Here is a 12,719-nt window from a genome sequence, read left to right as displayed (position 1 = left end):
TTTTGCGAGAAAATGCACGTCCGGACCAATCGGCAGATCGATATATTTTCACGTTGGATGGAAAACACGTTCGAGCCGCGCAGTCCGGATGGTTATGGGTGGTTTGAGAATTAGCATTGGAGATGCCCTAATGAAAATATACACATTTAACTACGGTAATGAGTTAATTGTGCTTGCTAGCCTCGGTAAGGTGAACTAGCAACTTGACTCACCACACTAAAAAACATACCAAAGCTGCAATCAATAAGCATGGGTGTAGTCTAGTGAAAAAAAAACACCTCATGTAAAATGCAATATTAAAAAAAGTGAGTACACATTAGTGCAAAAACACAGTAGAAAAAAATGCCATCGAAACTAGTGTAGAATGTGCCTTCCACATTAGCGTAAGATAGTAGAGAAAACAACCAAAACACCGGAAGTGTTCAATAAACTACTAGTACTAAATACTCCCTCCGTCCCATAATATAAGAGTGTTTTTGACACTAGTGTAATGTCAAAAACACTCTTATTATGGGACGGAGGGAGTAGAACACATGCAACCGATACTAAAAGGGTCAATTACATTTTTGTCCATGTTGAGCTGTCTTGATAGCATCATTTCCGCCTGCTGGACCAATGTGGCGGACTTTAAGGGACATGCATCTCATTTTTGCGAGTAAATAGCATAAAACTACTAGTTTATAGGCTAGGGTTCCAAAAAACTACCATTTTTTAATTTTTCTCAGAAAGCTACCAGTCGCGCGGTTCGCTGTTTCAAAAAACCCAAAACGCCCATGACTAGCGATTGGACCGTTTTTCTGACCGCCCGGACCCACATGTCAGGCCACCTGGCCGCGCGCGCTCACAGCGCGGCCATTGACGGCTGTTAGCCCGTGCGGTCCGATCGGAACGAAAGGAGCTGGTCGGGCCGCACTCTCTCTCAGTCTCCCCCTCCTCTCCCCTCTCCCCCGCAGTGACCTAGGTTGGCGATGGCGGCGGCGCAGCCAAATGCCGTCGGTGGCGAGCTATTGAGCCAAGGCGTCACCGACCAGGAGGGCGGTGGACATCCAGAGGTGGCCCCAGAGCGAGGCAGCTCGAGCTTCCCGGCGCAGCGGTTGCAGCAGCCATCACCGCCCGCGGCTGAGGTCGATCCGGCGTGCTCAGATCCGGCAGTCCGCGCGGCTAGGGCAGTGGCGAAGTCCATCCATGCGGATCCAGAAGGAGGCCACACTTGGGCTTCATCCTTTGGTGGAGTGAGGTAAGAAATTTCTAGCACTTCATACCTTTAGTTCAAATTACAAATTTCTGGGTCCTTTAGTTCAATTTAGAACTAAGGTTAGTAATTGTTTGTTCTTGGCATGGTACATTGTTTTATTGGTTAAGTCAGTTCAGAAGAAAGTGCATTTGGTTAGTTCATTTGGTCAGTGCATTCACTGTAATTAGAAGAAAGTTCAGTAATGTTCAGTACATTTGGTCATTGTTTAAAGTTTTAGTGAGTTAAAAATTAATTGTTTGTCAATTTAATCCTACAGCTTAGATGATGAGATTTGAGACATGAGGCTACATTTTCAAGGAACAGATAACATGGAGAGAAAGTATTCAGTTTCTTCAGACATTAGTTATCTGACCATATTAGCATTGGCTGAGTTGGAGGGTTATGGAATGGATGCTTGTCTGACTTATGTAAAGGAAGAGGGAAAGGGCTTGGAGGGGTGGAGGTCCTGGATAGTGAGGAGGCATTAGAGGACATGCTTGACTGGTTTGTTGATAAGAAGATCCTGAACATCACTGTCAGAAAGCCTACTGATCCAAGCCTAGCAGATGTTAACATGGATCACATCATGCTTGAGGAGCAGATCCCCATTGATCATGTTGGTAAACCTGTTGTTTATAGTGTTTCCCAACAAGGGGTCCTGTATCCACTCTCTAATGCAACTTTGGCAGCAGCAATCCCTAAGGAGCCCTATCTTAACACACAACAGAGTTGTAATTTCAACAAGGGGAAAATGTTGTGGAAGAAGAAGAAGATGTAGAAGTAGAACATGATGAAGATGAAGATGAAGATGAAGATGAGATGGACAAATCCTCTTTAGATTTTGAGTTTTTTAGGGGTGATTACAAAGGGCAGAATATATCATACAAGGCTTGGTGTAGGGGTGAAGATGAGGCAGGCACAAGGACAAGCCAGAAGACTAGGGGAGAGGAAGAACCTGCAGATCACTATTGTGGAGCAAACTCAGAACCTTCTGAGTTTTGGGAGGAAGACCAAATCCTTTCTGAACATGAAGAACCCTCAGATGTACTAGAGAAAGGAGCAAAGAAGCTTAATCCTGTCAGAAATCCAGGCCCAACTAGCAAGTCACACAGTGAGCCTGAACACATCAAGTTTGAAGATTGGGTTCCTGAACCTGATGAATACTGCTTTCCAGATGATTTTAGTCTTAGTGATGAAGAAGAAGTTCCAAGGCTGCCTTCTGGTAGGAAGAGAAGGTTGAAGAAGAGGAAGGAGAGGAGGTGGTATGATCCATCAGTCCCTGATGCACATGAGCAGTTTGCATTGCATTTGTGCTTCCTAAATGTTGTGGAGTTCAGAGAAGCACTAAGAAATTTCCATGTTAGGACACTTAGGAATTTTGAGTATCACAAAAATGAACCAACTAGGGTTATTGCTTGGTGCTCTGATAGAAAGCAAGGTTGTCAGTTTTATATAGTGGCCTCTAGAATAGCAAATGAGTCTACTTTCAGCATCAAGAAGATGAATTTGGACCACACTTGTGGAGCAAGTGGAGAGAGCACCAAAGTTACAGTAAACTGGGTTGCCAAGGTTTGTGAGGATACCATTAGATCAAACCCTGGAGCTGGTGTTGAGACAATTATGTCATACACAAAGAAAACATTTGGTGTTCATGTGCCTAAAAGCTTGGCATATAGGGCAAGGAGGCAAGCAGTTGAAGTTGTGCAAGGAGATCACAGACTCCAATATCACAGACTAAGGGACTATCTACAGTGTGTGTTAGATACTAATCCAGACAGTAGATGCATAGTGACAACCAAAGATGACCTAGAAAATCCAGCTCCTACCCCTAGGTTCAACTACATGTTCTACTGCCTTTTTGCATGCAAAGAGGGCTTTCTCAATGGATGCAGGCCATTTATAGGTACCTGATCCTTACACATATATCTAAGATGGTTGCATTCATGTTATTTACAACTAATGTGATCATATTTTCAGGTTTAGATGGTTGCTTCATCAAGCTCAGCACTGGACAGCAAATATTGGCAGCTACTGGCAGGGATGGGAACAACAACATCTTCCCCATTGCATTTGGTGTTGTTGACAAGGAAGACACAGACAACTGGACATGGTTTCTCACACAGCTGAGAATTGCTATTGGAAGTGGAAACAAGTTTGGCAAGTACACAATTATGCCTGACAGGCAAAAGGTATGTTGAATACAATCAATGATGTATTCCCTGACTATCATACTTATCCATCATTCTAAGCCATCATTAATTCATAATTAACAGGGATTGTTGAATGCAATCAATGATGTATTCCCTGACTCCCCACAGAGGTTCTGTCTTAGACATATATATGCCAACTTTCAATTTGGTGGTTTTAGAGGGGAGGAACTCAAGAAACACTTAGATCAGGCTGCCTATTCCTTCACTAAGAGTGGTCATGAAAAAGGGATGGAAAATTTGAAGAAAGAAAGTTTTGAAGCTTGGCGGTGGTTGTCACAGATACCAGACCATACATGGGCAAGATATAAAATGGATACTGTTTGCAAAACTGACCTGGTTGTTAACAACCTCAGTGAAGTCTTCAACAGAATGATATTGGATGTTAGGAACAAGCCAATCAGGACTATGCTAGAGGGCATAAGAACAAAGTTGATGATCAAGTTTCAGAAAACCAGAGAGAAAACAGAGTCATGTAGATGGGAGATTACACCAACCTACTCAGAAATTTTAGAAGAAGGCAAGAAGTGGGCTAAGTATTGTGATGCATACATGGCAGGTCCAGGCATCTGGCAGGTGACTAGTAGATCTGAGCACACATATTGTGTTAACTTGAACAACCATACATGTGACTGTAGGAGGTGGGACATGACTGTTGTGCCTTGCAGTCATTCCATTGCTGCAATGTAGAAAGTGAAGCTACATCCTGAAGACTTTGTCAATGACTTCTTCAGAAAGCCCATGTACTGTGAAACATACAAGCATATAATTTTCCCAGTTTCAGATGAGGATGAACAAGCACCAGGTCATTTGAGGCCATGTCTCATTTCATTGTCTCTTTTCATTGTTCATTTTCTTACAATGTTTCTTAATTGTGTAGGAAAATAGAGCAAATTACTCTCAAGCTGGTTCTTCTATGGCTACAAATGCTCAGAGGCCTCCAAGAGTACCTGCTGCTACTACACCTGAAGCAAGACCAGCTATAGCAAGAGCTACACCTTCTGCACCTTCACCAGCTCCAGTTGCTAATTCTAGGCCTAGGGCAAGAAAAAGGGCTGCTTCAACTATTCCAGCAGCTACAGCACAAGCACAACCAGCTAAGAGGAGCAGGACTAACACTTCTTCTCCTGCTAAGAACACCAGATCATCTACATCTTCTCCAGCAAAGAACACCGGATCTTCAAGTGTCCAGAGAAGAACTTTCATTGCACCAAGGCAACCAAATTCAACTGTTGTCCAGGAGGGGTCAAAGAGGATCAGGAAGCCAAGTGGGAGGCTGAAAGACTATTTTTATGCAAGTGGTAACTAGCTCTTGGATTTGGGTAACTTGAGTTCATTTGGCATGGTTCTGTTTGTTGAACTACCATGGTTTGTAACTTGAGCTCTTGGATGGATTTGGGTCTACTATGGTCTGTAATAACTACTATGGTTTGTAACTTTATTTTGTTTCAGAGATACTCAGTCAGTTGAACTACCATGGTTTGTAATAACTACTGTGCAGTTTGTTCATTCAGACAAAGATTCCTTTGTTGAATCAGTCAGTACATTTCAGTGAGTGTATCTTCTGTCAGTGAATTCAGTTAGTACATTTCATTGAAAGTAGCATAAATTCATTGAGAGTAGCATAAATACATAGATACATTGGTTCAGAGTAGCATCAAACACCACTTATTACATAGAATAGATCTTACATAGTACACCAACATAGAAAAATAGATAGATAGGTATATAGATGGATGAGATGAGATTGACATATCAGTCATATCGCTCGAAGAAACGGACCCACTTGGCCCTAGTTGCTGGATGAGGAGCCATGACTGCCCTCATCCTTGCCCACCTAATGATCTCCATGAATGACCTTCCCCTGCCACCAGTGAAAACCAGCTCTAGTTCTTCGTCATTGCACTTCTCCAGTACCTTGTCGGAGAGTCGGCGGTTGAACTCCTCTTGCTGCTCATCCTGGGTCGCCTCTAGTGCCCTCTGCCTGCGCCTCCTCCTCCTCTGTGTTGCTGCTGCTGTCCTAACATCCACAGCTTCCCCCTCCTCCTCTGTGACATCTCCCATGTCAGGATCCATCTGTAGGGTTTCTTTTGGGTGGCGGCTGGTGGAGTGACTGGGAAAGGGTGGGGGTGGGGAGGGGTTTATATTGACAGATGGATGGGGTGGGTTTAGTAGGCCTAGGGTTGCATTTGGTCAGAGAATAGTGGGCCACTAAGCCCAATTACTCACAGAAATAATATATGTAGGCTAACATATAACATCTAAAAGATAGAAGATCAAGTTGAACACTTAATAGCATACAAGATCCATTTTCACAACTTAGTAGCATAAGAGATCCATTTTCCACTACATAATAGCATAGGAGATCCATTACAACACTTAATAGCATAGGTGATCCATTACAACTTAACAACATAGTAAATAAGGTTCTTACACTAGGTTAAACTTCACATTCCCTCAAAATGTACACTCATAATCACTTGCAGTCATGCCAGGCCACATCCTTATATAAAGGCCTTTGGATGTACTTACTTCACCAACATATCAAAGCCACTTCAAGACTCAAGGATGGCCTTGATTTGCTCTAACTTCTCCTTGCTGCCATACCCTTCTTTCAGCAGCTCAACAACAACAAGCTCAAGCTTTGCCTTCTCCTTCTTAAGAACATCTCTATCAACTTGAACATCCTTCATAGCCTTCCTGGTGTTCTTAATGATATCAGCTTGGCTCTGCAAAATGCACCTCTGTTCTTTTGCAAGTTTGAGCTTTTCCATCTGCACCTCCAACATAGCTTTCTCCTCTAGCTCCTTCTTCTTCTTCTCAAGTTCTTCCTCCTCCACTTGTTTCTGGTGCACCTTCTTGTCCACCCTACCATCATGCCAATCAAACATCTTGGATACATCATCAACAAGCTTGGTGTACTCAATGCAAAGCTTGTCATTTTCAGTCCTAAGCTTGGCCAACTCCCTTTCATGTTCACTCTTAAGCCTGGCCAACTCCTTCTCAAACTTCTCCTTGTCCTGTACCCTTCCAAAGTTCTGCTCATGGAACATCTCCCATAGCTTGCACAAACATCTCTGAAGAACAGTCGGCCAAGGCCCATCAACCCACTCTACAACACCACAATTCACACCATTTTCCTGCATTTATAAATGTGATAAGTTATTACAAATGGACTAGGAGCTTATTTCAGTTCCATGATTAACTTGTATATACTTGATAATTTCTAACAATGAATAACATAAATGAGATATGATAAGTTATTATAATGCCATGATTAAGTTTCCAAAGTAACAAAAATACATAGCAGAAAAATGTTTATTGGCATCATATCAAACAAAGTGTTGCATCATATCAATCATCAGTGACCATACATAGCAGAAAAGTTTATTGCCATCTAACCTGGACTGGGCAGCCATAGAAACGCCTTCCTGTTAAAGGCCCTTCAAAAGCAACACGCTTAATAGGCCTCATTTGATGCAGAATGCACTTGGGATGAGCAAGCTCAAGTTGGCCACAGAAAAGGAGCTCCACAGTGGTGTCTGGTTCCTCCAGCAACCAAAATAACCAGCAAACACTAGTTTCAATCTGCACTCAACACCAGAATATACTTGCACGCTTCATTAAACATGAACACTAAAAAAATCCCCAACTCAACATGAACCCTAACACTGTACTGAGATGAACCCTAGCTTACATCAATCCTACAATCAAACCCCAGCCTCACTATTGAACAAGAATCCTACAACAGCAACACTACACTTAGCAAGATCCATGGCGGTAGCCTAGGCCTACTAGCACCTAACCCTAACCCTAGGTGGCAAAGAACTTACCATAAGTCCCATGTCCATGCTGACGACCTCGCACTCCTCCTCCGAGCTAGTTTCCTCGTCGTTCCAGGAAGGCATGGTGGCGAGGAGGTCAACGGCGAGCCACCTCAAAGACGGCGAGCGGCGGCGAGCTCGTACTGGAGCAGGGGAGTGAGAGCAGGGGAGTGAGCGAGCAGGGAGAGAGTGAGTGAGCAGGAGCGCCCGACCGACCGAGGGGGTTTATTTACCCCAGTTCCGACCGGGCCGCACGGGCTAACGGCCGTCAACGCCGCGCCGTGAGCGCGCGTGGCCAGGTGGCCTGACATGTGGGTCCGGGCGGTCAGAAAAATGGTTCAATCGCTAGTCACGGGCGTTTTGGGTTTTTTGAAACAGCGAACCGCGCGACTGGTAGCTTTCTGAGAAAAATTAAAAAGTGATAGTTTTTTGGAACCCTAGCATGTAAACTAGTAGTTTTATGCTATTTACTCCATTTTTGCACACCCTGTGTTTTTATTCTAGTCTTCTCCCCATTAACCATAGTGCGCAGCGATGCCACTAACACTAGATCAGGAATGATGTCAAAAGAGAAAGAAAGCACTAGATCAGGGACACAACGGGCCAGGAGCGTTCTCCGTCCAATACATGGTGGGCACCTCCGCACCAACACCAAGTTTTGCCGACTCACGTGGGGGCGGCCACGCTACTACTACGATCACGAAAGCTCAAAATCATCCAGCCAAGATGATAAACACTTTTGTCACCGCCGTTTGCCCATGAAGCACATTTCTGCAAAGTCTCAACGTCGTCTCCTTGTTTTATTTGTCCTGGCGAACATTACTTTTAGCCTTTTCTAGATACGTAGTGGTCCTCAATCGTAATCACTAGCGTCCTCATGCCTCAGAAATGCACTACCAAGCACAAAAGCCAAGCATATGCAATGCTGACGAGGAACCTCCTTTCCGTGAAGAGAATAATCTCATCAATCCTCTCAGGAAATCCTGGATCCACACTATGGATTCTAGTGAAGAAACACTTTATTCCCTGCCCTTACTTACATTATCAAGGGTAGTACTGCGCCTCTACTCATCCTAACATTTTTATTTTTCCGTATCCAAATTGTTTTTACCAAAGCGGATCGCCTATTTCCAGATGTTTCTGTGAAGAATTGCACATGCCAGTGAAGCACCATTTTAGCAACCAATTCCTCGTTGGTTCCTTATCCCCATGCACATCTCCCTGGCTAATTTCCTGAGAAAATTGTGCATCTTGTCTTGTGTGTCTCATGTTGCCAAGTCTAAAGGTAGGGAAGAACTGAAAACCCTGTCCTTTGCCTTCAAAGCCTACCAAAGCAACAATGCAGTATGATCACTGAGAAGCCAACATAACAAAACTCACAAAACAATATGACCGCACGCTTACTTCTTTGTCCCAGTTGGTTCGCAGGGTGATGGACAGGAGCAACACTGTCTGCACGACAAGTCCACAGGTTAATCCGAACCACAGCCCCTAACAGTTCATGACGACATTTTTCAGAGGTTTCCTCAAGTCAAATGAGGAATATAGGTCAACTTAGAGCTTTTTGTATAATAACATAAGTAAAATAAGTACCATTCCACCAAGGTGGTACACAAAGGCAAAATATAAAGCCGCGGGGATGCCGACAAGGTAGTACGCGCTGAGATTGACATACGCGCCAATCTTCTGGAAGCCACAGCCCCTAACGATACCTGAAAAACGCCGATCACAGATATTGTTCATCCTATATCTATATGCAGGCTCCTTATAATTTCCAAATTTATTTTCTCTGAAGCACCTACACTGCACTTACCTGAAAGGACACACTGCAGGTCATCAAACAAGAATGTCACGGCAAGAATTGGCATCATTCTGGCAATGTATTCCACCACTTCCTTTTCGTTGCTGTATGCGTACCCCCATAAATTGCGCACCAGAATGATAGCAAGACCGACCGATACGCTCGATACAAGACCCAGAACCATGATCACATAGGTCGCTAGACGGGCAGCATCAGGTCGCCCAGCACCAAGCTCGTTTGATACACGGGTGCTACAGAGGCAAGATAATAATGAATATCAGGTTTTCCGTATGGTAAGATAGATAATACTCCCTCTGTAAACAAATGTAAGCCGTTTTCGGTCACTACTTCAGTGATCTCAAATGTCTTATATTTCTTTACGGAAGGAGTATCATTGAAGTACTCTATATGATCAAAAATCAGGTTTATGAATTCAAGTTGTTCAGTCTGACCTTATAGCTGCACCAAGCCCAGATGGGATTCTGAACACTAATGAAAGAGTATTTAAACTGCAGCAAGTTGAGCTGTTACTATCAGAGAAGGCGAAGGCGATCCAGATGTGAAATAAGCCATGCATATGACACCTCACCTGATAGACAACACCGACGCCTCGAGCTTAGGATTTGGAAGAAATCCAGAAAAAAGTACAAGCAGCTCAAATGACCACCACTCCAAACTGTGTAAAATAAATGTAGGATGAAATTCAATTGGAGATGGACGACGGAAAATTATACCTGCAATTAGAGAAGGATAAACTCAAACTCACCAAACCATGAGAGCAGATGGAACGGCAAGCCTCAAAAAGCTAAGGATGTCGCGAAACGCCTCCATTGACAACCCTGTCCAAGTCCTCTTACAGGATGGAGAGAGCCTGATGTAGAGAGCCAGGATGAGCAGATTGGTCAGGTAAGAGATTGTATTGGCCAAGGCAGCACCCTTGTTGCCCAGGCCAAGCTTGTAAACCAGCAACCAGCACACCAAGATATGGTTCAGTGCTGTGACACCTGAGCTCAGCATCACCGGGAGGACGATGTTCTGCGTTTGTAGGAACCGGACATGGCACTGCAGCGGGCCGTAGACGAACAGCGCTGGGATCATCCAACGGATGTAGCTCCCTGCTCCCATGGCAATCTCAGGGTCCTGGCCGAAGAAGAGGAGGATCTGCCCAGTGTATGCCCATATCACAGCAACCACGACGCTCAGAGGAGTGAGCACAAGGATTGCCCTCTGCTTGTAGATGCCAAGAAGATGGTACTGCTTTGCTCCGAAGGCTTGCCCACACAGTGTGTCCAAGCTGCTGGACATGCCGGCCTCAAATGATCATGAACAAAGAAAGCTGATGTTAGTTGTTCAGGAGGTCCAACATATGTAAGAGACAAAGTCGACATAATATATATATACCAACAAGCTGAAGCCGGTGACACCGGCGAAGGAGGTGGCGATGGAGGCACTCGAGAGATCGAGCTCACCGAGGTGACCGACAAACATGACTGATATCATCTGGACGACGTTCTGCAGGAGGCTTCCGACGACGAGAGGCCCGGCAAGGTACAGCTGCTTCTTGACCTCAATCACTAGGAGGCTCTCTCCTGGCCCTCCTGTCTTCTCACTCTTGCCTCCAACAAGGGGCTCCTCCATGTTTGGCAGCATGCTTGGAACTTCACACTCTACTTCTGAACAAGGAAGGTGTTCACAAGTGAAATGAAGGGATATTTAACACGAACGTGGAAGAAGATACCGATGGATTTCACCAATATTATATAGCCAAATTCCGACAGGAAATCGAGAGGAAACAGAGGGCATTAGCTTGGCAGCCAAGTTCAGCATGTGTCAACAAGAAAATTTGAGCATGATTGAGACGATTCAGAGTACAGAAGTCAAGTGGACTAAAACTCCATGGGAGACTAAGGAGGCAGCTTGGCAACAAGGTTCAACACAACTGAGAGAATAACTATCCGGCAATCTGCAGTGGATGGGATAATAAAGAATACATGCTCGACCACAACAAGATTGCCATTTCTATCCCTTCTTGAGTGCACTTAGATCTGCAATACTAATCAGAGGAATATAGTACCAAGGTAGTAATAATGAAATCAAACATGGATTCCCTTTGCCCACTCGTTGTCACTGTCACACCTTTTGAACATATCATCAATAATGTAAACAGTTTAAGGCCAATCGTTTCTAAGCGCGCATATCTTAAAATTTATTCCTTTTTTGTTCTGTTGTGTCTGACCACTCACGTGCTACCACCTACAGAGTAATTTGAAACGGAGGGAGTACATATAAACGGAAGGGCATTTTCCAAGATCCAGGGCCACTAGCGAATCAACTGACGACTCCTGTGATTAGGAACCGCAAAAGTAAAAATTCAGAATGGCTTCTTGAATCCATCCAAGAAAATTCAAGACATCCCTCCTCTGCGCGCAAAACAGAACCTCCTAAGATGTACTTCAAAATGAGGCAAGAGCAAACTCTGTCGCTCTTAGATGCTACAACCAAAGCACGGAGTCAAATTCCAGAGAAGTGGCGAACCTCTCCAATGGAGCAATACCGATAAAAGGCGAGAAAGGGGATAAGAACAGCACCGCAGGCAGGTAGAGGGCGTGTTGAAGATTCCGCGGAGAGGGAGAACACCGCGGGGGCTAGACGTCGGCGGCCCGGGTGGCCACGGCGAGGAAGCGGCAGAACAAGTCCTCCTCACACAAGGGCGATGGGGCCGCGAGCAGGGCGGCTACAGAGAAAATGAGTGATGCATGTCACACTCTCACACCACATATAGTTCTTTTAAAAAGAAGGTTGAACCCGATCCGCATCAAGCGATGCACACAACCATATTATTATATTATTCAATAATGCCCTATGGAATAATAGGGTAGAGCCGAATGATCCGTCGGAGCGAGTGTTGCCGTCGGTACCGACTAAGGCTTGTCTGCCTGTGACGGACGGCGCCCCGAGACAAAAGATATTTGGGACCGGCGCCATGTTGATGGTGCCCGCTACGACGGCGACGGGCGACGCCCCGAGACAGGAGGTCTTGGAGACGGTTGCCGAGCAGGCAGAGGGCCCGAGACCAGAGGTCTCCGAGAGGCCAGTTGGGTCTGCCCAGCGCCTCTCCGGTGTCGAGGGGAGGGGGAGTTGCGGGCAGGAGGCCCTTGACCCCCTTGCCCCCTATCTCTCTTCGCCGTTCGGAGCCTAGGCAGGCTCCGCCTTCACCGACACATGCTAACGTGCGCTTGGTTGCGGCGCCGAAGGAGAGGATGGACGTGCCGGTAGGAGGAGTCTTGTCGCCCTCACTTCCCACGTCGGCACTTGTCGGACCTGATGGGTGCACGACAAGGGACCTGATACGTCCATTTTGCATCATGTTTTTATATTGATATTTATTGCATTATGGGCAGTTATTACATATTATGGTACAATACTTATGCCTTTTCTCTCTTAATTTACAAGATTTACATGAAGAGGGAGAATGCCGGCAGCTGGAATTCTAAACCGGAAAGGAGCAAATCTGAGAGACCTATTCTGCACAATTCCAAAAGTCCTGCAAATTTACGGAGAATTATTTTGGAATATATAAAAATTCTTGGGCAGAGAAACTACCAGAGGGGGCCCACCAGGTGGCCACAAGCCTGGGGGCGCGCCCTGCCACG

At 45.2% G+C, this 12,719-nt stretch overlaps 1 protein-coding gene across 1 annotated transcript; it reads right to left on the bottom strand.

Moving 5' to 3' along the window:
• Positions 1 to 8,181: 8,181 nt before the first annotated feature.
• LOC123189005 (protein DETOXIFICATION 16) lies at positions 8,182 to 11,870 on the bottom strand. The gene is made up of 9 exons (XM_044601319.1): positions 11,655 to 11,870; positions 10,468 to 10,739; positions 9,833 to 10,377; positions 9,656 to 9,742; positions 9,519 to 9,575; positions 9,079 to 9,317; positions 8,859 to 8,977; positions 8,670 to 8,756; positions 8,182 to 8,590 (listed from the first exon to the last, which is right to left on the bottom strand). The coding sequence occupies exons 2-9, from the start codon at positions 10,714 to 10,716 to the stop codon at positions 8,531 to 8,533; spliced, it is 1,443 nt and encodes a 480-aa protein (XP_044457254.1). The 5' UTR covers positions 10,717 to 10,739; positions 11,655 to 11,870; the 3' UTR covers positions 8,182 to 8,530.
• Between the last annotated feature and the right edge of the window lie 849 nt (positions 11,871 to 12,719).

The sequence above is a fragment of the Triticum aestivum genome, chromosome 2A (genome assembly GCF_018294505.1).
Source record: "Triticum aestivum cultivar Chinese Spring chromosome 2A, IWGSC CS RefSeq v2.1, whole genome shotgun sequence".
Classification (NCBI taxonomy): domain Eukaryota; kingdom Viridiplantae; phylum Streptophyta; class Magnoliopsida; order Poales; family Poaceae; genus Triticum; species Triticum aestivum.
The sequence above is the reverse complement of the archived record's forward strand: the minus strand, read 5'-3'. Positions and strand labels throughout refer to the sequence as shown.

Bases quoted from the DNA above. Each gene is read 5' to 3' on its own strand.
- LOC123189005 (XM_044601319.1), bottom strand. From the start codon at position 10,716: ATGCTGCCAAACATGGAGGAGCCCCTTGTTGGAGGCAAGAGTGAGAAG. The intron at 9,743-9,832 runs GTGAGTTTGAGT...TATTTTACACAG, and splicing joins CCATCTGCTCTCATGGTTTG to TTTGGAGTGGTGGTCATTTG. The intron at 8,757-8,858 runs GTACTTATTTTA...ATGAACTGTTAG, and splicing joins TGTACCACCTTGGTGGAATG to GGGCTGTGGTTCGGATTAAC.